This window comes from Cyprinus carpio, chromosome A15, assembly GCF_018340385.1.
Source record: "Cyprinus carpio isolate SPL01 chromosome A15, ASM1834038v1, whole genome shotgun sequence".
In the NCBI taxonomy this organism is placed as follows: Eukaryota; Metazoa; Chordata; class Actinopteri; order Cypriniformes; family Cyprinidae; genus Cyprinus; species Cyprinus carpio.
In genome coordinates, this window is record NC_056586.1 from 2,094,454 (window position 1) to 2,122,271 (window position 27,818).

Sequence of the window (27,818 nt, forward strand, 5' to 3'; positions counted from 1 at the left end):
AACACTTGACTTTATTTGTGGCTTTTTTCAGTGTCTAGCCTTTTCTTTTCAACACTCGTTTTTTTTCCCGACACATTTTCGCTGTCAGGATTACCACACTGTTTCCACCAGATACCCACCCCGTTGTTTTTTTCTTATATTAGATGTCTGTCAAAGTGAAAGCAGCACAAATGACACAGACAGCGGTGTTGAACTTCTAAAACTATGCACCCACTTTTTTTGTTCTAGTAACTGTGTGAAATAAATGTTACTATGGTATATACTCTTTATCATTTCAAATTTTTACTATGTCGTTTATTTCGCGCTATGACAAATATAGCCGCCATAGCACTCGTACTACTATCTAAGTTATATACACCTGAGACCTAAGAGTGGATAAAGAAGGGGGGGGGGGGGGTGGTTTTTTTTTTGGTGAGGGGGGGGGGTCTTTTGGGCTTCCATAACGGGGCAGCAGTTTTGTTTGGGGGGGGGGGGGGGGGGGGGGGGGGGGGGGGGGGGGGGGCTGTTGTGTTCTGTGTCGGGGGGGGGGGGGGGGGAGGGGGGGGGGGGGGTTTAATCATTAATCCAACCACTTCCCCCCAAAGACAAACGCGGAAAATCATTCCTCCCTGGTCTTGAAGGGCGCTGAATCACTGTGCTGTCTTTCATTAATATTAGTATCCAAGGGACAAAGAAAAAATCACTGCACATCTTGTGATCACTTTGGATCGTAATAAGGAACAGTCATATAGGACTTTGCCATGTTTTAGTTATACAATTGGTTGATTCTGTTTTTTCCCCCTTTCTGTAGTATTTCTTACTACAGGTTAAATAGCCTACTGTAGCCTGAAAAAACGCCGTCTTTTTTTTTCTATGGTGTTTTTGTAATTTGCCTTCTTTGTTCTTACTTTTTAATAACCAAAAAAGTAAAAATATCTATCTATCTAGATATAAAAGTTCCCATACAATGAAATAATGACTTTTTGGCCAACCCGCCACGTCCCTCTTGGCCGTACTTTTTAATCTAGTTCTATCGCTATTCCACCACAGGATAAGCAATATCCAAAAAAGATAATCACGACTTTTTATCATCACCCATGCTGACCTTTTTTCTTGCATTTTTTGAGACCACATTGCTATTGATATAAACTACATAATTGGGAGATTAAAACTTGCCAATTCTCAGAAAAAAGTCAGAATTGTGAGACAAATTGCAAATACACCAATTTATTTTTGTATCTGTAGATTGAGTTTATTTTGTATTCTGTAGAGAGAAAAAAAACTCTCAAAAACTCAAAAATTTTAAGATCTAAACTTTGAATTGTGAGATAAAAAGTCACAATGTACCTTTGATATTTTTTATTCTGTGGTGGACACAAGCTTCCATAAAAGATCAGTTTTATTATTATTTTTGTATTGCTTTCAGTATCATCTGTAATAATAAAGTAAACTGCATTTGCATTTGTTACCACAAACTGTTTATTTGTTTGTCCATTAATTTTCACCTGTTTGTCTGATTCAGTGTTGGTGTAAGATGCATAGTTTTTTTGATTGAAAAAATTTAAAATCTGAATTGATTCCAGTCTTAAACGGCTTAAATATGAATGAAAAAAAAAAAAAAACCACAAACGCTCTGTTTGAATCATTGTTACTTATGACTTTACTGACATAATTAAATCTTTTTTAACTTAAATGAGTGTGCTTTTGGTGCCCTAGCTCACCACATATACATGTGAAATGTGTTGAACAAGCCTATAAATCAAGCTGATAATGGTGGGGTATTGTCTTCTGGGATATCTCACTCCTCCGTCCAGCCCTGATGTTTCATAACAACTGCTTTTACCACAGAATCTACAGTTTTTTCTAATTAATGACGATAGCAGACACTCTGAATTTGCATTTGTCTATGTGTGTCTAAAGCGAATGGTTTGGAAAGTTATAAACATCTTAATGTTGGATTTGTTTCAGGTTTTGTCTTCTCCAGATGTGAACTGATGGATTGGATTACTTGTGTGTTAGTGTGATGTTTTTATCAGCTGTTTGGTGACTCTCGTTCTGACGGCACCCATTGTAGTTCCCAGAGCAATCCAGTGCTGAGACACTGATGCACATGGCATACATTACTCCAAATACTGATGAAGAACAAACCTATTTTTGTTTTGGATTGGCTGAGGGTGGGGACATATTCAGCTAAATTTCATTTTTGGCTGAACTGTATCCTTTAAATATGAGAACTGTAAAATTGGACAGTAAAACAATCACTCAGTTGTTCTTTTTTGTCTAAAGAGTTGGCTGTTGGAAATGGCCAAATATGTCCTCACTACTCTCCTCCTGTTATGTTACGTAAGTTGGGCTTATGAAAGTATAGATGATATCTTTTCAAATCGCGCATGTCAATGGAGTTTGTAATTGGTTACAATGCCAGCCAAGTCTGTTCTCCGAGCTGAGCCAAAGGTGGAAAGTGTGAGGCGCAGCACAGCGCTTTCATTATGTTCAGCCGATTTTCTTTCTCTTCTCTCCTTTTTCTTCTTCTTATGTTCGAAACCAGTTCCAATTTGTCCTCATCTGCTCTTCATTTGCCTGTCACAGGGAGGATAACCCCTAGTTTATGATAGATTGCTCTGTTGCCCATGGCGACCCTGCTCTCCGGAGGGAGGGGCCCAGACCGCAGTCATTCGCCGCCCCTTCAAAACCCGCGCCGCTGTCATTTAAGAAACCATTGTGCTACGGCTCCAGGACTGTTCTGTTTCATGCGGGTGTTTGCATGGCTTTTTCTCTGGATCGATGAGAGGATGAAGGACCTGCTCTCGAGTCTTGTGTTTGTTGCACATGAGTTTTTTGGCTTGCTTCACGCGTGCGGACGTCCTGCTTTGTGGACGTCCAGATGTTGCCTGGTGCACGTGGTTGAGAGTGTGGGGAACTTAGGCTGTCTGTTGACATGATGCTTCACCGTGTCAATACGTGGTCTCCATCTGCAGCCCTTTCCTGATGGAGGAGGGACGTGTAAGAGCCTCTGCTTCCCTCTGGAAACAACACAGTCAACATTCAAGCTCTCCTTTCAGGTCCCTCTTTAGGGTTTTGGACTCTGTGTCCGTTCTACTTGTCTTGTGGCAAATACAGCATCAGTTATTTTTTTTCTATGGCAGTGCCTTGTTTGTTTTTTTTCCGGTTTGCGCTGTGATTAACAGTTTGTCTTGGCTGTGACGTGTCTGTCCTGTTGTCTCTCATCTTGGACGTGTTTCTTATGATCATGGGCTGCGTGTTTCTCCTTATACCGGAGGACCGGCTGCTGGTCACCCATAGATAGGTGAGTGTTTGCTGAACTAGTCACCTCTGGCTTCATTTTCAGTTCCTGCTCCTGGATATGAGGGACACAGATGATTCACATCACCCCCCCGCTCTTGAAACTGAACTGAGAAATGAGTCAGAAGAGACAGACGCACATAAGGTGCTGTGCTTCCGCAAGATTGAGAAACACAGAGTACAATGAAATGCTGTAGGAAGCCTTTTCACAATGTCATTACTTTTGTATGTTCTCCATACAGACACAGTTTGCTCAAGTTTACAATATAAACCGATTATTAACAAAATTTTGAAAGGCAGCTTGGTTGAAAGAACTAAAACAGTCATAACTTCTTACTCAAACTTGACTTGACTTTGTAACATAACATCAATGGTCCATAGATGTAAATATAGCCCATATCATATTTGATGGCCAAATGTGCTGATGATTTTCTTTCAGCATTAATGAAAGACTAATAATTTGATTAATATGTCTGCTAAAAATGCTGATCTAGCTGCATGATGTTGCTCTGGATATCGGTGCTTCACACGATGTCAAAGTGTTTTCCTCAGACAATGAAGGGCCTAACAGATTTCAGCTGGGGCAAATGCGTTGTTACAAATTAAATTATCAGCATAACAATTTAACAACTTCTTATTTTGTATGTTTTTTTATTTTATTTTTTGCTTTAATGAATCCATGTTTTCACTGCATGGCTGGACAACAAGAAAAACATGTCAAAAATTTCTCTCAAATTTCTTTGATTAGAGACTGAAAAGGTCCAGATAAGTGATTTCTACATCTTTTTAAACTCAGGAGTATCTGTTTCACACTGATTTCATGCCAGTTTTTGTTTCATTGTTTGTTTGTCTATGTCTGTTTACATTATCATTTATAGTGTAGTTATTTGTAATCCATTATGATGTGTGACCTGTGGTGATCTGTGTTTTGTAGTGCTCAAACAACCAGAGAAACCAGCTTTATTGACAAAATGAAGAAAACGGTAAGAAATGTTTACCCTTCTCTTGTCTAGTAGAGGTTGATATGTTAAAATGATAATATAAAACTGGCCATTAAACATCTTTTTTTAGGCAGTCAAATTGTAACATTTTGAAACTGAATTTGCTGAAAAAAAAAAAACAGACTGAACGGCTGTTTTAGTTTCTCAGAATAAGTCAAGATAGGGTTGTTTTTACACTTTAAGTCAATGAAGTGCTAACTGTGTTACAGAAGGGTTAGTGGGTTTTCTTTGGTTGAATGCCATATTAACTGACTGAATCATGTGGAATAGTCATTTGAGTACATAATGACTTTAATAATTCCCTCTAGGGTAAGAACATCGTGGTGTTTTACGGCTCACAGACGGGCACGGCTGAAGAGTTTTCCAACAGACTTGCAAAAGATGCTCATCGCTACGGCATGAAGGGAATGTCAGCGGACCCAGAGGAAATATGATATGGTGATGCATATGACGGGATGAAAATTGGCTCTTTATTCCTCTCCGATTTTTGTGTTTGTTTACACACACATTTATTTGCAGAGTGAGCTGTCCGTTTGCCTGAGATTTGAGAACTCTCTGGCTATCTTCTGCATGGCCACATATGGAGAGGGCGACCCGACTTATAACTCTCAGGACTTCTATGACTGGTTACAGGAGGGTGATGCCGACTTCACTGGAGGTTAAATATACAGTGAGTTCCTCATCACAGCAAATACACGATTTTTCTAAGGGTATCAGTATGGTTTTTGGTGAAAAATTGCTGAAAATGTGCTAACCCTCAGGCCATCCAAGATCCAAAAAGAGTTTGTTTCTTCATCAGATTTGGATAAATGTAGTATTGAATCACCAATGTATCCTCTGCAGTGAATGGGTGCCGTCAGAATGAGAGTCCAAACTAGAGCCTGACCGATATATCGTTTTGCCGATTTATATCGGCTGATATGAGCCTGTCGCAGATATATCGGTATCGGCATATATGCAACCGATATGAACATTTTTTTTCACGTAGTATGTCCATTTTTGCTACTGGCAATCTGGATGAAACGCTTTAAAGCTTAAAGGGGTCCTATTATGCTCTTTTACAAAGTCTTGATTTTGTTTTGGGGGTGTACCAGAACATGCTCTCATTGGTGTTTTGATAGAAGACTATTTTTTTTTTTGATTTACGTTTTTTTTTTTATTTTATTTACATTATTGCAATACTTTTCTCCCCAGCCTGGCACTTGATGATGGATTGGTTTCGGGTAAATGAAAAGGAAATGTGTTTTGATTGGTTAGCTGTCCCAGTGTGTTGTGATTGGCGAACAGCTAAGATGGTGTTTCAGTACTGACCCACCCCTTGCCAAAGCAGCAAGTTCCCTCTGCTTCGGTTTAGTTACATTTACATTTAATCATTTAGCAGACGCTTTTATCCAAAGCGACTTACAAATGAACAATAGAAGCAATCAGACCAACAAGAACAACAACAACAGTATACAGGTGCCATGACAAGTCTCAGTTAGTCTAGCACAGAACACGTGGCAAGTTTTTTTTTGTTTTTTCTTTTTTTCTTTTTTTCAAAAATAGGATAGAAAAGAAAAGGTAAGTACTAGTATTAGTTGGTTGATTGCTGGAGAAGAAGGAGAGTTTTTTTGTTTTTTTTTGATGATTAGTAGACTCAGTTGTTCGAATTGAGATCGGGAGGTCATTCCACCAGCTGGGCACAGTCCAGGAAAAGTCCGTGAGAGTGATTTTGAACCTCTTTGGGATGGCACCACAAGGCGCCTGTACACTTGCAGAACACACGCTTCTGTAGGGCGCATAAGATTGAGCTAGTGAGTTTAGGTATATTTGTGCCGTGCCAGTGGTGGTCTTGTAGGCAAGCATCAGTACCTTAGTTAAGGATGGCGTCAATATTACCTTATCAGTTTGAGCCAGATTCAGACCCCGAGAATATTGAGCAAGAGGATCGCGCAGAACCTTTGCATGCACGGGTATTGCAAGACATATTAAAGTGGTAACGTTATTGTTGTTGTTGTTGTTGTTTGTTTTGTTTTTTTTGGCTAAATCATGTTTTAGATACGATGTCAACAACCACTTAAAAATAAGTGCATTTACTATGTACAGATAAGTGCAACAGTAATATGTATTATGTTTATTGTTCTTTAATTCTAACCTTATAACATGAATTGTTATACAGTTAAATTTATTTATACCATAGTCTCATAATTGAAGTGTAAATTCTGCAGATTACATCCTTGTCCAGTATTGTACTGTCAGCAGTTTATGAAAAAAAAACAGCATTTCTTCGACATGGTGAAAACTTTACACTACAGCAGCTCTTCTTCTTCGTTTTCTTGTCTGATGCACTCAACCAAGCGTTCTAACCACAACCTCATCCCTCCCCACCCCCAACCATTAAAATTTCTGTAGGCAGGGTTTATTTTAATGATATTCAAATGAGCCTCTTTGTGACATCACAAACCCCAGAAAACAACGCTGTAGTCCAAACAACGCTGTAGTCCAAATTCGCAAGACACTAGCCAACCCTTTCACTTCAGTAAGGAGGTCTCTTGTTCAGGCAGCAGCTTTCAAATGATGTCTTAACTGTAAGTTGCTAACTAATTTGGCTTGAGTCTGTTGAATGTGTTAGTGCTATGTTGGTGAGACACGTTGCTATTAAGCAGTGGTTCTTAATCCTGGTCCTCGTGACCCCCCGCTCTGCACATTTTGTATGTTTCTCTTATCACTTCAGGCGTTTGTTCTACTCGACCGTAAGTGTCCTGCGAAGTTGACTTTACAGGATACTCTGCTATGATTCCAGTTCAAAGGGAACATACATGTTACATTCAAAGGTCATTAAAGTGTGTGAGATGTGAATTTAAATAATATTTATTTACAGAGGTGTATAATGAAGGCAGTGGCATAGCCCAAATCCACGAATGAATGTTCCAAAGTGAAATAAACTTCAAAGGAATAAAGTTGAATGGAATTAATTGAAATTAGGTTGAATAAACTTTACTACTTTACTTTTCAGTGCACTGATGTCCCACTCATTTTGGATAATAAAGTTTATTGTTAAATTGTTAAATACCTTGCCTCCATTACATATCTTTGTCACGTCATTATAAGTGCTTCATCACCACATTTGTGTGATCATTACAAAAACTTTTATGTGTGTGTGTGTATATATATTTTTATATATATATATATATATATATACTGTTTATGTATATACTGCATTCTATATACTGTATAGTACCAGTCAAAAGTTTGGACACACGAATGGGAAAGTGTCCAAACTTTTAACTGGTAGTGTACTATAATATACACATAAAGAATATCGGCCGATATATCGTTATCTGCCTTTTTTTTTACTACCTAATATCGGTATCGGCATCGGCCCTCAAAAAACCCATATCGGTCAGCCTCTAGTCCAAACAGCTGATAAAAACATAACAATGACCCACAAGTAATCCACACCACTCCTGTCCATCACTAAACATCTGGAGAAGACAAAAGCATTATTATGTATTGTGGACTTGTGTTTTAACCGAAAGCAATGTTTTGAAGTTAAAAATGATGGATTTGTTTCTTACAAACACTGATGAAGAAACAAACAACTCTACATCTTGGATGGCCTGAGGCTGCATAAGGGCCTGTTTACACCTGGTCACTTCATGCGTTTTCTCTTATTGGATAGCTATCCGATCGTGAAAAGACCAGGTGTAAATGCCCTCCGAAACGCTTTCGAGACAGATTTAAATCCGATCACTAAAACCACTTCAGAAGGTGGTTTGGGGCACATTCCAGACGAAACTGGACGAGTGTAAATGCATCTGGTTGTTGAAACCGCATGTAAATTGTACTCCTCCCAAAATGTTAAAATAATGAATGTTTGAGAACGTTGAGGCTATATGACATGTCATAGTCAGATATGACAGAGCTAATGCAACACACATCGCCACAGATGAGTATCTCTTCTGCAAACTGGTGTGAATGAAGCTGAAAGTAAGGCACAGACTCTCAACACACAATCATCTTCACTAAAAGTAGTGAGACTAACTCACCATTTCATTCAATTGTCCACTTAATCTTTAATATTTGGCCATTTTCTTTACGACAGAAATGCTGCAGCCACTGTAATTTCTTAAAGATGTCATCAAACCATGTAAACTCTCCAAAGAATGAGGGTTTGAGCTTTTATTTTGAAGTCGCAGTGAACATTTAGCATATTGAGAAATATTTTAATGTATTCTCCTGTGTTTGCGTAGGTGTAGAAATTATTTACTTTACAAATCTGATAAAATGGCGCACGTTGCGTTCCCAGATGAACTTTATAATAAACCCAAACTCAGAACAATATGCAGAGATGGCGTTTGAGATGCTCCACACATGTAAATGGTAACAGTTTGTGTGGAGCAGCATTTACTGTGAACGGAGCCACTCTGAGACGCACGCACATAACCTACATGCATGTATATAATTCAAGGGCATATAACCAGCATCGCATATATTTATTTAACTGAATCGTAGCGTTTGTGAATTCACAATAGCATTATGCTTTTTTATGATTTTTAGATGAGTTTAATTTATCACGCAGCCTTGGAAGACGGTCTAATAATGATTTTCATGGAGTCTCGTCCACTTCCGGTATTTTGCAGATTACTCGACACGGGCAAAATGCAATTAAGGATTTTTTATAATCGAGTACGCGAATTGAATCGATGAATCATGCCCTAATTTGCATATAGTGTGGGAATTGAAGACCAGATATACATCCATTTTGCGAAGACACATTTATGTGGCCATGTGTAAATGGAACCGTTTTTAAAAAATCAGATTAATACCCGATTAGAGAAAACACATGAAGTTTTAAACAGGTCCTAAATGTTGAGCTAATTTTAATTTTTGGGTGAACCATTCCTTTAAATGTGTGCTCAGTTGAGTTTTAGTTTAAACAGTCGTCAAAGCACTTTGTGAGCTCTTTAGATTTTACCAAACACTCCAAAAGCAATGTGTTTCTAATACATTAGGTACTTTCCGACACATGCTTGTGTGAGCAAACAGGACCCATGACACAGTGCAGCAGAGCAGAAGTGAATCTGGGGAATGCTGTGTCATACTTTTACAAGCCAAAGTCTCCGACAGCTTTCTCAACATATAGTATAATGACATTGTGCAAAGTTCAGTGACTCAACAGAAAAGCTGGTTTAAAGAACACTGAGCCCACAGGTTTAGAAGAAGTGCTAACTATAGATATGACTGAGAAACTTTTGCTGCATAAGTGGATTTAAAGGAATAGTGCACCCAAAATGAAAATTATTTTATTATTGACTCACCTTCATCAGTAGGTCATTTCTAACACACATGCTGAATTTTCGAAGAATCTTCATGTAGCTCTTTTCATAACAACAGTGTTTGCTCTGTGAAGCTACAAAACATAAACAACAACAACAAAGAGTATCTAGTGCCAAAACTATGTTTTGTTTAAGCTGAGTATTGCCAAAAAAATGTATAATTAAAACATATCAGTATGTATTTTTGATATCATATATATTAATAAATACATATTAAATGTAATAATATAAAAATATATGGCTTTAAATCTTTATTTTCTGCTGGACAGGACCCCACAGGTTTTCTATGGGATTCAAGTCGGGGGATTTTGTGGTCAGTAAAGTATTTCTGTGTTGATTTTGACGTATGCTTGAGATCGTTGTCCTGCTGGAAGATGCAACCACGACTCATTTTAAGATTTCTGTCAGAGGCAATCAGGTGTTCATTTAATATCTGTTGATATTTGGTAGAGTCCATGATGTTGTATCCTATGTCCAGGTCCTCTAGCAGAAAAACAGCCCCAAAACAGTAAAGACCCACCACCTTATTTAACTGTGGCCATGAGGTACTCTTCCATAAGACTTCCTCTCCGTGTGCGCCAGACCCACCTCTGGTGTTTACTGCCAAGAAAGCTGTGTTTTGGTTTCGTCTGACCATTGAACCCTGTCCCATTTGAAGTTCCAGTAGTGTCTGGCAAACCCAAGACACTTGTGTTTGTTTTTGGATGAGAGTAGAGGCTTTTTTCTTGAAACCCTTCCAAACTCTTTGTGGTGATGTAGGTGACGACGGATTGTAGTTTTGGAGACTTTCTGACCCCAAGACCCTACTAACTTCTGCAATTCTCCAGCTGTGATTCTTGGAGATTGTTCTGGCCTCTCGAACCCTCTGACAGTGTGTTGGGACAAAATAGACTCACATCCTCTTTCAGGTTGATTCATAACACTTCCAGTTGACTGGGGATTCTTAATTATTGCCCTGATGGTAGAAGGGGCTTTTTCAGTGTTTTTGGTATTTTCTTGCAGCCACTTCCCATTTTTGTAAAGCTCAACAACCTTTTTCCACACATCACATCTGTTCTTTGATCTCACTCATTGTGATGAATGATGAAGGGAGTCTGTTAATATTCAGTGTTAACTTTGACAGCAAATTTAGATTTAGTTTTAGTCATAGTCTTTGATGAAAATACCATTTAGTTTTAATCATATTTTAGTCATCTGAAGAGTTCTTTTAGTCGAATGTCATACGATTTTAGTCGACTAAATCTAAATCACTAGATTCAGTGATGGGTTTAGTTACAGAGTAATGAATTTATTAAGCATTTCTCTAAAATTTCCAAACTCATTATACAGTATATTACTGAATAAAACATAACATGCATTACATAATAGACATTCTTTTTAATAACTTGCTCACAACATGCTTCATTTTTTAAAGCAGACATATTTATGTATATAAACTAAATTTAGATTAATTCTAATTAGGGCGAGTGGAGTGATTCAGTCAAGAGCAGTGAGTGATTTACTCTCTTTATTTTGTTGTTTGAGATATATATAAAATTTAATTTTGTTAAAATTGTGTTGTGTTGGCAATTGTTTATTTTCAATGAGAGCAGTTTTTTTATATTTTGAGCAAAAGATTAAACATATATACATATACACATATATATATATATATATATATAGTTTATTTTATATATATATATGATTAAACATATATACATATACACATATATATATATATATATATATACAGTAGTAAAGTTGTTCTGAAAAAGTTAATCATTTTTGTTTTGGGTTTTGGGACAACTTTGATGAAAGGTTTTGATCCACTTCAAATGTTGACTACTCTATATATGTGTGTGTGTGTGTGTGTGTTTAATAATTTTTATTTCAGTTTTATTTTAAGTACATTAAACCAAATGAATATTTTGAGAATATTTTCTGAGCCAGATTATTTTACATTACAAGTGTAATCACGTGTGTTTCTGATTAGTTCTCGTTAAGTCTTAAACCATGTTTACACTTGTATTATGAATATAATATCAATATAAGGTATAGAACAATGAATATTTATCTGTTTGTATATATAATTTCTCAAACATATTTTTAAGGTGTTTGCACTGGGAAATAAGACATACGAACACTACAACGCGATGGGGAAGTATGTGGACCAGAGACTGGCTGAGCTGGGAGCCCAGAGGATCTTTGACCTGGGAATGGGAGACGATGACGGGAAGTGAGTGACGCTTTTAAACACTTCCGTATGATTATAATGTGTCTGACCATAATCTAGTTCCTTGAAGTGAATTATGGACTGCCAAGTGCAGTTCAAGGGATAATTAATTAGAAACCAAACATTCAAACCAGAAAGTACGGCTGGGTGATATTTAATTTTTCTAGATTCTGTGTTTTATGATTTAATACAAATTTATAATCTAACGTTGTGTCTAATGAAATTAATGAATTAAGCTTTAACAGTTTAATCGATTTTTTAAAATGTAATGAAATGAAAACATAATTTACAACAAAATGTTGCAATTTTAATTTTTCGTCAAATAAGATGCTGCACAGCATAACTATAAATTAAAACAGGGATATACAAAAAAAGTCTTGTTTTTCCTTAAAATTATTAGTATTACTAGTGTTAAGTAAATTTGGTATATAATATATGTGTCATGATTTCTTCCAGTTACACTGAACTTTTATTTTGACGGGTTGAACATGCAGATATATGCACTTTTCATATGATCTCATCTCTCATTTATAATGCAGCATTAACAAGGTTCAGAACGAATCCGTGTGTGTGTGTGCACTTGTTCAGAGTGAATGAGAGCCATTGTTGTTTACTTGTGGGACTGTGTTCTTGATAACCAGAGCTGTTGGTAATGTAATGATGTTCTGTGATTGTTTCTCTGTCAGTCTCGAGGAGGATTTCGTGTCGTGGAGAGAGCAGTTCTGGCCGGCTGTGTGTGAACACTTTGGAGTCGAAGCAACGGGTGAAGAATCCAGGTCTGAATGCTCAGTGATCTCTTCAGCAGCGTTTGTTCCTCCTTCCTCCTTTGTTAGTGGGTCACAGTGACCTGACCTGACAACCTGGCCTTCTCTGCTCAGTAACACCACTTACAGGCCTTTGTGTGGGTTTGTTGTCTCTCTCTCTCTCACACACACACTCTCTCTGTGTCTCTCAGCATCCGTCAGTACGAGCTGAAGGTACACAGCGATCTGAACATGAATGAGATCTACACTGGAGAGCTGGGTCGCCTCAAGAGCTTCGAGAACCAGAAGCCGTGAGTAAAGCACTTCATTCACTTTCTCATGGCGCATTCCAGTCCTCCTGGGAAGAATAAAGCTGTTTTCAGTGCTTTCAAATCATAAATACGATCTATCATCAACGCATCATCAGACGACAACAGCTTCATCTCATGCCCCTCCCACATTTACAGATCACGCTCTCACGTAACCGTGATGACCTTAATTTGATCAGACGCAGACATAATATTTGTTGAAGATACTTTATCTGCATATAATATATTCAGTTTAGAAACATTCTTGTTATGGATTAGAATGGATTTTTTTTGGAGGCATGTTTGGCTTTGATGAGGGAATACATGTGTTTTCTTCAGTTATGGCTGTTAAATATAAAATTAAATTACTTGCATCCAAGACCCTGAAATATACAAAATACTTATCAAAAGTTTGCGAACATTATGATTTTTAAATGTTTTTAATGAAGTCTCTTCTGCTAATCAATATTTGATCTAAAATACAGTAAACAACAGTGTGTGTGTGTGTGTGTGTGTGTGTGTGTGTGTGTGTTCTAGAAATAAATGCTTTTATTCAGCAAATATGCATTAAATTGCTCAAGGTTACAGATGTTACAAAAGATTCTATTTCAAATAAATGCTGTTCTTTTGAAGTTTCTATTAATCAAAATCCTCCAAAAAAGAAAACCAGCATAAAAGCATAAAACAAGCACATGGAAAGCATTACAGGAAACAATGACGGACAAAGGACGAGTAAAACAAAAGAGCTGTATATACAGAAGCTTAACAAGATAACAAGACACAGCTGGGGAGACTAATCAAGAGGAACCAATTAACAAACGGACTACAAACAAAGCACGGGAAACACTTCAACATAACAGTCCAGACAAGACACAGGGAACATGTAACAGTCTTAAACTCTTGATATCTGGCAACCGCAAGCATGAAAGCCTGCGGAGGCTTGTTACAATGCAAGATGAAGCAAATGCCAAATTCAATTAAATGTGTTCAGGATAAATAACCAGTGGGCAGATGTTGCAGAGGATTATGCTTATTATTTCGAGAGAAGCGGAAATCGTGATCACAATTAAAATATGATTCATCATGCAGCTGTATCTGAACTGCACAAACGCCACACTGGCTTGAGCTGAATAATGTCACTGTTTAATGATTAGTATAATATGATTATATAGTATTATTAAATACAATACTGTCAAATGTTAGATGACAGATAAAAGGGGAAAAAATGCAAAAAATGTGTAGTTTTGTATGGTTTACTGTCTGTAATTCATTATCTGTTCTCACAGGCCTTTCGATTCGAAGAACCCTTTCCTGGCTCCGGTCACTGTGAACCGCAAGCTCAATAAGGCCGGGGACAGACACCTGATGCACCTGGAGCTGGACATCACAGGCTCCAAAATCAGGTCACATACAGTATATAAGGGCCATAACCAGCAGACACACTTCCCCCAATAATCAGAAATCACCAAACATTCCCCCTAATATTGATATTCATGATGCTGCTCTGCTCTCTCTCTGTTTATTTTCTGGTCGCTCTTAGCAGTCTAACAATGCTCATCAATGTCAAAATAATACATATATTACTATTTACACCTCTATTGGCTTAGACTTTATTTTAGTGTCCTTGTTACAGTGTAATTATATATTTAAGTACAGAGAAAAAATAATTAACTGCATGTACTTGCCGTATGGTTAGGGTTAGGGATTGGTTTAGGATTAGTTGCATGTAATTATGCGTAATTTATTGTTGTTACTATAAAATAAAGAGGTAAACTTTTGTGCACTTAAAAAAAGTTAAACAGACAATAGTAATATCCAGTGATGCCAACCATTTTGCATTTAAAATATAGGCTATAGTTTATGTAATTCATAACTGAATGCATAATTTGAAATTAAAATATTATTTTAAATATTTAAATCTGATTATAGTAAGTTTTCTTCTTTTTTTTAATCTTTAAGACCATTACCACCTAAAATAAGGTCCCAAAATAATCTTTGAAGTATGTTTCGGTGCAGGATTGCAGCTTTTCCACATATTTTTACTCCTCCCTGCAAGTTCCGGTGCTAACTTTTTATATCAGGTGTAACATTGTAAATGAAAATTATCTGATAACAATCAATAACCATACAAATAAAATAGCCTTGTGAAGGCTTGATTCTATAAAAAATTTTCAAAAATGTAAAAAAAAAAATAATATAAAAAAATTCAAGTTTCATTTTTATTTTTATTCAAAATGAATTCAGTTCAAAATTTAGAATCAAACTTTCTTGCACCGTTGTTTTTAGGCTTCTGCACAGTAAAAATGACCCCTTAAATGCAATCTAGCGTCCCCCAATTACGCTTAAAGGGACAGTTCACCCCAAAATAAATATCCTGCCATCATTTACTCACTATCATGCTGTTTCAGACCTGTATGAGTTTCTTTATTCTTTCTTAGTTTACAAATGAATGTATTTTGAAGAACGTGGGTAACCATAAAAATAAATGTGGATATAAATAGACATGAATCATGGCGATGTTTAATATAAAACAATCAAAGAACCTTTATAATGCATTATAAAAAATTTCAATTATAAAAATAAGTTGCTTATTAGCATGCATATAATTAGCATATTGGCTGTTTAACACATATTAATGCCTTATTCTAGATCATTTAACCATACCTTAACTCAAAGGGATAGTTCACCTGAAAATGAAAATGACCCCATGATTAACTCGCCCTCAAGCCATCCTAGATGTATATGACTTTCTTCTTTCAGAAGAATCCAGTCGGAGTTATATTAAAAAATATCCTGGCTCTTTAAAGCTTCATAATGACAGTGAATGGGTGTTAATAATCAAATGTCCAACAGAAGTCCAACAAACAACTACCTTATTATTAATATGCAGTAATTAGGAGTTTACTGAAGCAAAAGTCATAGTTAATAGTTAGTTATTAGTGAGAAATGGTCCCCAAAATAAAGTGTGACCAAACATATAAACAATTATATGCAGTATAAGCAAATATTTGTCCATTTAAATGGACCTTTGGTATCATTATTGATTTTTGAACAGATAAGGATGACCATTCACTTGATGACCGGTGTGAACCGTAGTAACTGCATTCAAAATATTGAACATTTTTCAAAAGAAGCATTGTTTATACATCAGTTTTAATTCCTTTTAAACTGCTTACTGATTGCTAACGTTCAAATGTGTGTGCAGGTATGAATCAGGAGACCATGTGGCTGTGTATCCTATCAATGACAGCGTCATAGTCAACAGGATCGGTGAGGTCCTCGGTGTGGACCTGGACACTGTTATCTCGCTCAACAACCTCGACGGTATGACGTGAGCCCTTCAGCCACTCAGTCATTCCTGTGCAGTAGTCAGGATTACTGAAGCTGTGTCTTTCATGACATTGTTAATGTATTTAGTCTTGGCAGACTTGCTATTGCCAGTACATCCACAACATGCTGCTGTGAGCATGTAAGAAATACTGCTGCTGCACATATAACACATATGAGAATAACCCATATAAAACATCCATGAAATCACCTTGTAGCAGATCTATACAGGTGGAGCTGGGGAAGGTGGAGGGTTACTGAAGCATGTTGCTGTGCTACGGCAAGCACGTATTTGAATGTTGAGCTGCGAGCTCATTGGCTACTGATGCAGCAGCAGAGAACCAATCAGCTGTGCCATGTGATAATGATGTCATTAGGTCAGATTGAGTAAGACCTATCGGACTGCGCCATCTAGAGTTTCATGCCAGAACTCTGTATTTGTGTGCGTTTCCTTTCAGAGGAGTCCAATAAGAAGCATCCGTTCCCCTGTCCCACCACGTACCGCACCGCTCTGACCCACTATCTGGACATCACCAATCCTCCGCGCACAAACGTGCTTTATGAACTGGCGCAGTACGCCACCGACCCTACAGAGCAGGAGAACATGAGGAAGATGGCCTCCTCCTCGCCCGAGGGCAAAGTAAGGTCACCCGCACTACTGCAGAACTCAAGCCATGTATTAATATAAACTACACCCAGTGATTCAGGATCATACTGTGATATAATGACAATAGTAGAGCTGCAGTGATACTGATAGCCGTATTTTTACTAATAGTGTTAGTGATACTGTTATTGAGGCCTAGTCTTTTCACAACATTAGAATTACTAACTTTGATACCTTGAAAAATATTGATTTATAAAACATAAATTGATTCTGATTGATTGAGCTGCGTTCGAAGCTGTTGTAAAATACTCTACAAAGTAACATACACCTTTGTTTACATTTGTGTGTTGCTCGGCAACCGCTATGTTGGAACCACAACTGTTTCTGAGGAACTACATTGTTTGGTGGAAGAATAATGTTTTTATTATCATTACATTTTATTTGCTTTGTTTTATTTTGTGAAACCTTACTACTTATATGGAATAACGGTTTTATAAAAGCAATAATCCCCATGAAGCCGTGGTTTACAGTGAATTTATAACAGCTCCGCTTCACGTTGTACCTAACGCCCCTTAGCTGTTATAAATTCACTGTAAACCATGGCTTCTTGGGGCTTATTGCTTTATTTTGATACCACAGGGTAAAACTGCCACAACCTTAAGCGCATAAAATGTTAGATTTTTATTAAAAACACTTGATGTGGCACAACAGCACAGCGTGACACGATTGGATGTCTTGTTGGAGGCAGATGAGGTTGTGAGTTAAACTCTAGTTCTGCTGCAGTGTGAAAGCTGTCAGTTTTCCTGACGCTTTGTTTCTCATCTCTCAGGCGCTGTACCAGAGCTGGGTGCTGGACTCGTGCAGGAATATTTTGGCTATTCTGGAGGATTTTCCGTCTCTGCGGCCGCCGATCGATCACCTGTGTGAGCTCCTGCCTCGACTGCAGGCCCGCTACTACTCCATCGCATCCTCCTTGAAGGTCAGAGACAGTTCACTTTAGTGTTAAAGATGGACAGTGTTTGTATTTGTTTTTCTACAAATTATGATAATTCACCAGTGAGTTATAGTTCACTTGTTGAGCTTCAGGGTACAGTGTGATTTTTAGTAATCAAGATCTGGCAGTTGCAGCAAATTTGTGGATCCGTTCATCCAAATCACTCCGAAACTGGCTGAGATTTGCAGAAAATTATCTTCATTTGGCAAATAAAAAATAAAATGTTGGGGATTCATATGTAAATGTGACCCTGGACCAAAAAAACAGTCTTAAGTGTCATTTTTTTTCGAAATCACCTGAAAGATAAATATATATAAATAATCTCTCCATTGATGTATGGTTTGTTAGGAGATACAACTATTTGAAAATCTGGAATCTGAGGCAGCAAAAAAAATCTAAATACTGAGAAAATCACCTTTGAAGTTCTCCAAATGAATACTTAACAATGCATATTACTAATCAAAAATTAAGTTTTGATATATTTATGGTAGGAAATTTACAAAATATCGTCATGGAACTGATCTTTACTTAAAGTCCTAATGATTTTTGGCATAAAAGAAAAAATCATAATTTTGACCCATACAATGTATTGTTGGCTGTTGCTACAAATATACCCCAGTGACTTAAGACTGGTTTTGTGCTGCAGGGTCACATATGTCTATAAATTATATAAGCTTTCTGTTACACTTCAAGTGGCAAGGGAATTTATGTTAGTGTTAAAGGGAGTAATTATTGACAGAATGTTCATTTCTGAGTGAATTAACCCTTTAATAATAGTCCCTGAACTCATTCTCTCTAATGATTTGGGTATATGCAGACAGGGTTGCCAGGTCTGCATAACAAAAACATCCCAACTGTAATGCAGAACTAGAGTGTGTTGATTTATTAGCCCAATCATGGGATTACTAGGGTTTTGGTGGTTTTTATTTATCATGATAGCTTTAAAAGGGGATGGGTAGTTTCGGTTTAAAAGTGGCCCGATTCAGTTCAAATTCCGGGGACTTGGCAACCCTGGATGCAGCGCATTAGCGTGCTTATATGGACTGAACGCCCCTGGTTAAAACATCTATGTGCAGTTTAATAAATGCACAAGGCCACAATTTAGGTTTTTATTTCAATGAATCAGACAGAGTAATTACACACTTTGCCATTAAAATGAAATAAGTGGTGTTTTCTGCCTGTGACAGGTTCATCCCAACAGCATCCACATCTGTGCTGTAGTGGTGGAGTACGAGACCAAGACGGGTCGGGTCAACAAAGGAGTCGCCACTAACTGGCTGAAGAGCAAGATGCCAACGGACAACGGACACAAGGCCACGGTGCCCATGTACATCCGCAAGTCTCAGTTCCGCCTGCCCTTCAAGTCCTCAAACCCTGTTATCATGGTCGGCCCGGGCACCGGCATCGCCCCCTTCATGGGCTTCGTTCAGGAGCGCAGCTGGCTCAAAGAACAAGGTGAGACTTCTGCTGTTATGTGCTTCCTCTGTTTCAGCATTTGTCAGGATTTCATCAGTATCACAATCACACGAGGCAAAGGAGGCTGAGCCGTCTCATAAATGTATTCAAAATTTATGCCTTTTGATCCTTTTACTTCCTGTGTGCAAAAATCAGATGCATATAATGTAAAGCATTTATAGACTGTAGCCCAGGGGAGTTTTTTTATTACTGCATGAATGTAAGAGGAAACATAACAATGGAAAGGCTCATTATTAGACTGACCAATCACAACTGATTTTCAATTTATTTGACTGTTTAAAGGAACAGTTCAACCATAAATGAAAATTTGCTGAAAATGTGCTCACTCTCTGTGCCATCCAAGATTAGGATGAGTTTGTTTCTTCATCAGATTTGGAGAAATGTAGCATTGTATCAGTGTCTTAGCAATGAATGCTCTTTAGTGAATGGGTGCCGTCAGAATGAGAGTCCAAACAGCTGATAAAAACATCACAATAATCCACAAGTAATCCACAGCACTCCAGTGCATCAGTTAACATCTGAAGAAGAGAAAAGAAACAAAATCCATAAAGACATTATTAACTTCAAACACTTGTTTGCAACTAAAATCTGAGCCAGTAATCCATGATAATTCTTCCTCCAGTGAAAAGTAATCTTGTTTGAATAAAGAGAGAAATCTGCACAGAACAATTACAAGCAAAAATGGTCCAAAACATTGATTTTGATACGAGAGGACAGCAGGAGATGGACTTTTTCACTGGAGGAAGCGTTATTATGGCTTATTTTAGTTGTTTGGACTCTCATTCTGACGGCACCCATTCACTGCAGAGCATCTATTGCTGAGCAAGTGATGCAGTGACACATTTCTCCAAATCTGATGAAGAAAACAAACTCACTACGTCTTGGATGGTCTCAGGTGAGTAAATTTTCAGCAAGTTCATGTGTTTGGGAGAACTATTCCTTTAAGCACATTAAACCATGAAAAAGACTGATTGAGTACTCGTGCTGTGTGACGCTCAGCTTTCTCTGCATGCACTTTGGGTGCATTTGTGCATCGGAAACTGTCAGAACAACATGCGAGAAACAAATTGAATTCTCCTTCACTTCTTATTGCATTTATGTTTATCTATATATCTTCCACCCTTATTCCAGTCAACCGTCGTGCAATTAGTATCTTGATTTTCCATTTGTAGGTAAGGAGGTTGGAGAGACAGTGTTGTACTATGGCTGCCGTCACAAGAACGAGGACTTCCTGTACCAAGAGGAACTGGAGGAGTTTGAGAAGACTGGAGTCCTGACGGCGCTCAACGTAGCTTTCTCCAGAGACCAGGCCGATAAGGTAGCGCTCATGCTAGGCTACACGTCTAGCTCACTTTGGGCCACAATCAAAAAATTCTCCCTAAAATATCCTAATTGAGAGCGAAACTTTTTGAGAATTTTTGATTCAACACAAGTGCCACTTCAGATGCTTAAGTTATGGTCACATTGTAGCCTTTAAAATTAATAAATTAAAGAATGGTGTATATTTACACAGATGGCAGAATGCTTTTAATTGAGAGAGGGCATGAATGCATTTACACTGCAGGCAGAATTATATAAATAATGCTATGAGATTAATGGCTTTTAAATGGAAATTGAAAATTGAAAATGGATGGTGTATTTTTTTAATAAAATGATACTCTAGATAAGAAACTAAATCCAACAGTAGGTGGCGACAAGTCACTGTGGCGACACATCATTCGTTCAACCGATTCATTCAAACAGCTGATTCAGAGCAAATTCAGAAACAAAGCAAGTGACTCTTTATGAACGAGTCACTGAATCATTGAATCATTCATTACTGATTTAGTAACGAAACACCGCTGATTACAAGTCGATGCTCAGAATCATTTTGCTGTGACTTTGAATGGAACTATTTTCATCTGAAATTGAGCAAAAACAGACAAAATTGACCATATTGTGTCTAAAATGTTGTTCAGATTATTGAACAGATATTGGGGGAAAACAGCACTCTTGCTGGTGTCATATTGCTATTCTATATCATATGATAGAAATATAAGAGGGTCATTTTTGCCCTCATATCTTGAATTTTAGTCATATAACTGCATTCTAATAGACTACCTCCTATCAGTGTAAGATGATGTACTCAAAAATGAACATGTTAAATCAACAGCCGAAGGTTAAACGATGTGTATTTCCTGCAGGTGTACGTACAGCATCTTCTGAAGAAGAACAAGGAGGCCGTCTGGAGACTGGTTCACACAGACAACGCTCACATCTACATCTGCGGGTGAGTAAACCTCCCAACACCAGACAGAGCGTCCCCGAAACCTTTCTAACACCACCCATCATTATCCTCCCGCAGAGACGCGCGAAACATGGCTCGGGACGTCCAGAACGCCTTCTACGAGATCGCGGAGGAGCTGGGAGGACTGAGCCGCGCTCAGGCGGTGGATTACATCAAGAAACTCATGACTAAAGGACGCTACTCGCAGGACGTCTGGAGCTAAACCAGCTTCTGTCCATTCCTGATGAGTCGAAATGTGTTCGCTGTCATCGTTCAGGCAGAAAACACTGACACGCATTACCTCAGTCGAAAATGAATTATGTCACATTATGTTAGAGGAAAATAAATACTGTGTAGAATCATGATCTTAACATACTAATCAAATACATATGCATGAATCTTTAGAATCAAAAACATGGTCATTTTTAGTAACGCCAGACTAAATGCAGAGCTGGATTAATGCTGGAACGCTTCTGTGTAAGCGTGAAGAGACTTTAACTCACTGTTATTGTTATGGACTTTATGAAAGTGGTTTTAAACATGCAACAGTATGATGAGAAAATGACTGGTATCTGAGTGTTTCCTGTGACTTTTCAACCTTCAGATGTCAGAAACATCACAACTTTTCCTTTTATTTCTCTGAAGTGAAAGCATCTGAAAGCCTAGATTCTTCTAGTCACACTTATATTAGAGAGACGAGGGAAGAGATGCTGGGCTGGAAGCTCTGGTGCCTTATTTACTGTCGTTTACATTAGTGGAAGACCAGCATTGCTGCTGAAAGGTTTACTATTTGGGAAGATACTAGAAAAATAGAAAGTGGTAGTATTTTGTTTGTTTGTTTACATAATCAAAGTTTTATATGGACCTATTGTTTCCAATACATTCAGCTGTTTAGGCATATTTGTAATGATTAAATATAACTGTAACATCACCCTGAGCTTTAGCCTGTTTCTGTTCACTTTTACCCATTTTAACAGATTTATTCATCACTATTTTCTGCGTTTCGAATAATATTGAATATCATCAACAATAACACAAAAAATGTTAAATTTAATGACTTTTATAATGCTAGCTTCAAAGTGGTCTCCGTTTGCCTAGATTATGTTTGTCTAGTTTCATTTGCACGGTTTTGTCCAGCAGGTGCTGTGCTTTGTGTAATGCAAGATGTTTTGTTTGTTCTTTGTTTTGGTGTAAATGAATCACGTAATGCTAAACACTGGGAGACCACAGACAGTTCTCATTCACTGTACTGAAGTAATAGGAAGTCAGTTAATATAAAGACTTTTAACATAAAGTATTTTTCCACAGTTTTCATAGTTATTTACAGAAGCCTGTTACTATGAAAGCTTATTTTCATCACAGTATAGAAAATAATAATTTAATAATATACTATAAAGTTAATAACATATAAAGTAATGTTATTATTTAATAATAATAATAATAATAATATATTATTATTATAAAAAAAAGGTAATTTCAACTTTTTATCTTAGCAAATTTTGACTTTTTTTCCTCAATTCTGAGTTAACTCTACATCTCACATGTCACAGACATTCACAATTCAAGATATAAAGTCAGAATTGCAAGATGTTAAATTTGGAATTATGAGATATAAACTCAAAAAAAAAAGCTATAAGATAAAAAGTAATAACTGCAAGATTTAAACTCAGAATTGCGAGAACAAAAAATATGAATTCTGAGTTTATTTATATAGTGCATTTTATAAAATACAACGTGCATTTTATAAATATATATATATATATATATATATATATATATATATATATATATACACTGAACACAAATTACAAAATGATAAATGCAACACTTTTGTTTTTGCCCCCATTTTTCATGAGCTGAACTCTAAAATCTAAGACTTTTTCTATGTACACAAAAGGACTATTTCTCTCAAACATTGTTCAGAAATCTGTCTAAATCTGTGTTAGTGAGCACTTCTCCTTTGCCGAGATAATCCATCCACCTCACAGGTGTGGCATATCAAGATGCTGATTAGACAGCATGATTATTGCACAGGTGTGGCTTAGGCTGGCCACAATAAAAGGCCACTCTAAAATGTGCAGTTTTACTGAATTGGGGGGTCTGACACTCCGTGGCAGAAACGGGCTTGCATGGTGACTGATTTCCTGGGTCTGATTGTTTTTTTGAATATATATTTAAATAGAATATTAATTGATTACCCTTTCCATTTTTTTTCTTGGCTTCACAGAATATATTAAAGGACTCCTGTCCTGTAATACTCTCCCACACCTGAAGTGGTCATATGTTCTGACTCTTTTTTCAGCATTTTCAAGTTTAATGAGTGGTAAATCTTTGACTAGACAAGACATTTTATCAGACATTTTTCAAAGTTTGTTCAGAATGCAAACAAAAACAGTTTCTCTTTTGTATGGATACCTTCACACATATAGGAACAGAAGGAAATGAAGTGGTGGATCAAATAGCAAAATTCTTCAGAGTTTAATGTTCCGATGAGTAAAATTAGAAATAAAAGGGCTAATTAAAAAGTGTTAAAAGTTATGTGACGAAGTAAATGGGGATGGTAAGAATAAAGGACAACATTTATATAATATTCAAAAAATAGTTAGAAATGAGAGGAGAATTTTTGGGAATAGAAAGGAAGACAGCATAATATCTCGTCTTAGAATTGGACACAATGCACTTAATGAGTCATTATATCTAAATAGGAAATCAAGTCTGGACTTTGTGTTAAATGTGATCTTCCTGAAACAGTTTGACCATATATTTTAATAAAATGTAAAGGATATGATAAAAGTTTTTCCCTTAACATCAATGCTCCACACTCCATCCTTGGCTGTATATGCACCTAAAACTAGTTATAAAAATGTCTGGTCATTTTCATCAATCATTTTAGAGATAGTGTATTGTGAAAAAGTTCATTATTTTCCATAATGTAATGATAAAAATTAAACTTTAATATATTTTAAAAATTTTCAAAAAAAAATTAGCATATCATGAAAAGGTTCTCTAAACGAGCTATTAACCTAATCATCTGAATCAACTAAATTAACTCTAAACACCTGCAAAAGATTCCTGAGGCTTTTAAAAACTCCCAGCCTGGTTCATTACTCAAAACCGCAATCATGGGTAAGAGGTTAACCCAGAAGGCCATCAAGCGAGAGGGTAAGACACAGAAAGAAATTTCTGAACGAATAGGCTTTTCCCAGAGTGCTGTATCAAGGCACCTCAGTGGGAAGTCTGTGGGAAGGAAAAAGTGTGGCAAAAAACGCTGCACAACGAGAAGAGGTGACCGGACCCTGAGGAAGATTGTGGAGAAAGGACCGATTCCAGACCTTGGGGGACCTGCGGAAGCAGTGGACTGAGTCTGGAGTAGAAACATCCAGAGCCACCGTGCACAGGCGTGTGCTTTTGAACCAGAAACAGCGGCAGAAGCGCCTGACCTGGGCTACAGAGAAGCAGCACTGGACTGTTGCTCAGTGGTCCAAAGTACTTTTTTTTTCGGATGAAAGCAAATTTTGCATGTCATTCGGAAATCAAGGTGCCAGAGTCTGGAGGAAGACTGGGGAGAAGGAAATGCCAAAATGCCTGAAGTCCAGTGTCAAGGACCCACAGGTCAGTGATGGTCTGGGGTGCCATGTCAGCTGCTGGTGGTTGAGTGCATAACTGAACATAATTATTTGAAGGTTGACTTTTTTTGTATTAAAAACACTTTTCTTTCATTGGTCGGATGAAATATGCTAATTTTTTGAGATAGGAATTTTGGGTTTTCATGAGCTGTATGCCAAAATCATTAGTATTAAAACATAAAAGACCTGAAATATTTCAGTTGGTGTGCAATGAATCTAAAATATATGAAAGTTTAATTTTTATCATTACATTATGGAAAATAATGAACTTTTTCACAATATGCTAATTTTTTGAGAAGGACCTGTACTTGTCCACATGATCACCTTCTAAAGATGACCCATTGAAATCAGTGTTGCTGAATAATTTTCAGGGCAAGTTGCTAAAGGAAGGTCGATTTGTTGCTAAAATGTCATAGCGCGAAAAACATCACATAATCACAACGCAAAGCTGTGAACTCTAAGAAAAGTCTCTAAAATAGTTAAATGAAGGTTTTTCACCTGCATTTCAAATTACGCATTGTATTTTGTGTTTTCGGGTTACGGGATTATAACGGATAATTAATAGTAGCCTACTTTGTCCATTTTTCTAGAACTGTTTTTTTTCTTTTTTCTTTTTCTTTGTTACACTGTAGTTTGATCGGTGTTTGACAGCGATTATAAACATGCTCTCTCTATAGCTCTTGCCGTACTTTGATGTCATACACTGATTGGTTTGTGCAGCGCTGCTTCAATCTGAAAACACATAATTATTATTGAACAATTGCTTCCGGTTCAAGCGTTTTGCATATGCTTCATTAAATGTGAAGCTGTTTTACTCTCAAAGTAGATAAAAAAGATGATCATAACCAGGTCCATCACATATGCGGATGATATCTAAAGGTTTTTTGGTTTTGTAAACACGTTCTCTGACAAGCGGAAGCGATTAGACCTGTTTTCCTGGATTGGTCAGGTGATGTTCGACATATAGGCTACCCTATTTCGAAACATGACATAACAAAGCCCTTTTTTTTTTTGCTGAAATCACATGACTTTGGCATTTTGATGCGCACTTCAAATCAATGGTTCAAAACAAATGATTCGCAAAGGTTTCAAAGCTTCATGAAAGAGTTTTGGAAGTGTCCATCACTAGTGAGGAGATAGTATTTGTTTTCAAAAACGTATATACTAAATACATACTATACACTGAGTATAGTATTGACATATGCAAGAAAAAAAAATAAGTACACTAAAGTATTTTCCTTTATGGCAGCTTTTTGTTGATACTCCAAGGCTTTGAATCTTTTTCTGGCAAAATTGAGGGAAAGCAAAAGAGCTTCATGAGTCTTTTCCCTATTATTACTGTCCCCTAATCCTGTACAGGTATTTTGATGTTAGTTGCCAGAAGTTGCAACATAATATTCTCACATCACAATCTGACTCACTCTTGTCTTCCTGTTCCCATATGCGCTGCGTTAAAAAACTGGCAAAATGATTTACCAGCAGAGAGAGTGGATCAAAGTCTTTAGGACTGTGTAATCAAAAACTTGGTCACATTAAGCATAACTGAGAAAGATGTGATTATTTCAGGATCTTTTTGAGTGATATCTGTCACTTAAAGATGGAATTTTGTTATGTACCATATCATAAAATTGCCTTAAATTACCCTTAAAGTCTAGATGTATGTAACATGCTATACATATTATAAATTTTATATTAATCTTTTTTCAGTGTTCACTCTTGATCTCTTCACCAACCACTTTAAGTAAAGGGCACACTAGTGGAGATGTAGCTCTGGTCTGTGTTCAATGTTCCTGTCAGTCTAGTGCCATTTAAACAAGACACCCTGCGTGTACTTCAGGCAAATATGAAGAAAAAAAAAAAACCCTGACAGTCTCTGGAGTGTTTGCACACTGCTGCTGGTGGGAGTGAAAGGTGCACTTTCCAACCCAAGCACACCAGATGATTTGATCTATAAAAAAATAAGATGACATGTATCAGCACACTACAACATATAGGGGTTACAACACTCCTTTAAAGAAAGAGATTACATTCAAATAAGAATAAATACTTACCAGTGCTCCGATATCAATACTGAGAAGTATGTTGATGAAAACTGAGCCATTTTTGTTGTCTTCTTGTCTGATGTTGGTTTAAAAAAAAGACTGTGACAACCAATCTTATATGAAACTTTTTTAAATGTGTCAATTAAGAAAAAACATTGAAAATAAATATAGAACAAAAAAAAAAAAAGTATATTTAAGTCGAAGTGGAATATTAAATGTATTAATATTGGCTTGGCTGAAGCTCACAAAGTAAAGAATAACCCATTTCTAGCAAATAAACTTCTAATTATTTTATTTATTTTTATTGTATTTTTTTTTAAACTGAGCAAACCATCCACATTAACACTGTGTATCAACATTGTTTTTATTTAATTTTTCCCATACTGTAAACTAAAAAAACTATTACGGCCAACAACTATGGTGCAATGTCAGTTTAAATGAACAACTAAACTGTTCGTTTAGACCCATCATTATCTTTCAGTCTTTCTAAACTGAGGAGGGTATTATTTTTTCTGGATTTACTCTGAACAGTCGATGTTAAATGATGCTGAATTTATTTACTTTGATTTAAAAAAAAAAAAAACGGTTTGGATATTCACATTTATTAATTTTTTCACAC

At 36.9% G+C, this 27,818-nt stretch overlaps 1 protein-coding gene across 1 annotated transcript in view; it reads left to right on the plus strand.

Moving 5' to 3' along the window:
- Positions 1-22,462, plus strand: part of LOC109055553 (NADPH--cytochrome P450 reductase-like) — a 76,329-nt gene extending 53,867 nt beyond the window's left edge. Inside the window, 16 exon segments of the mRNA XM_042770756.1 lie at positions 4,217-4,265; positions 4,592-4,711; positions 4,713-4,721; positions 4,803-4,953; positions 5,541-5,542; positions 11,692-11,816; positions 12,500-12,589; positions 12,769-12,867; positions 14,151-14,267; positions 16,070-16,188; positions 16,650-16,831; positions 17,625-17,774; positions 18,977-19,244; positions 20,438-20,583; positions 21,449-21,534; positions 21,610-22,462. Of these exon segments, the coding sequence (XP_042626690.1) occupies positions 4,217-4,265; positions 4,592-4,711; positions 4,713-4,721; positions 4,803-4,953; positions 5,541-5,542; positions 11,692-11,816; positions 12,500-12,589; positions 12,769-12,867; positions 14,151-14,267; positions 16,070-16,188; positions 16,650-16,831; positions 17,625-17,774; positions 18,977-19,244; positions 20,438-20,583; positions 21,449-21,534; positions 21,610-21,754 (1,858 nt within the window). The 3' untranslated portion in view covers positions 21,755-22,462.
- Positions 22,463-27,818: the final 5,356 nt, after the last annotated feature.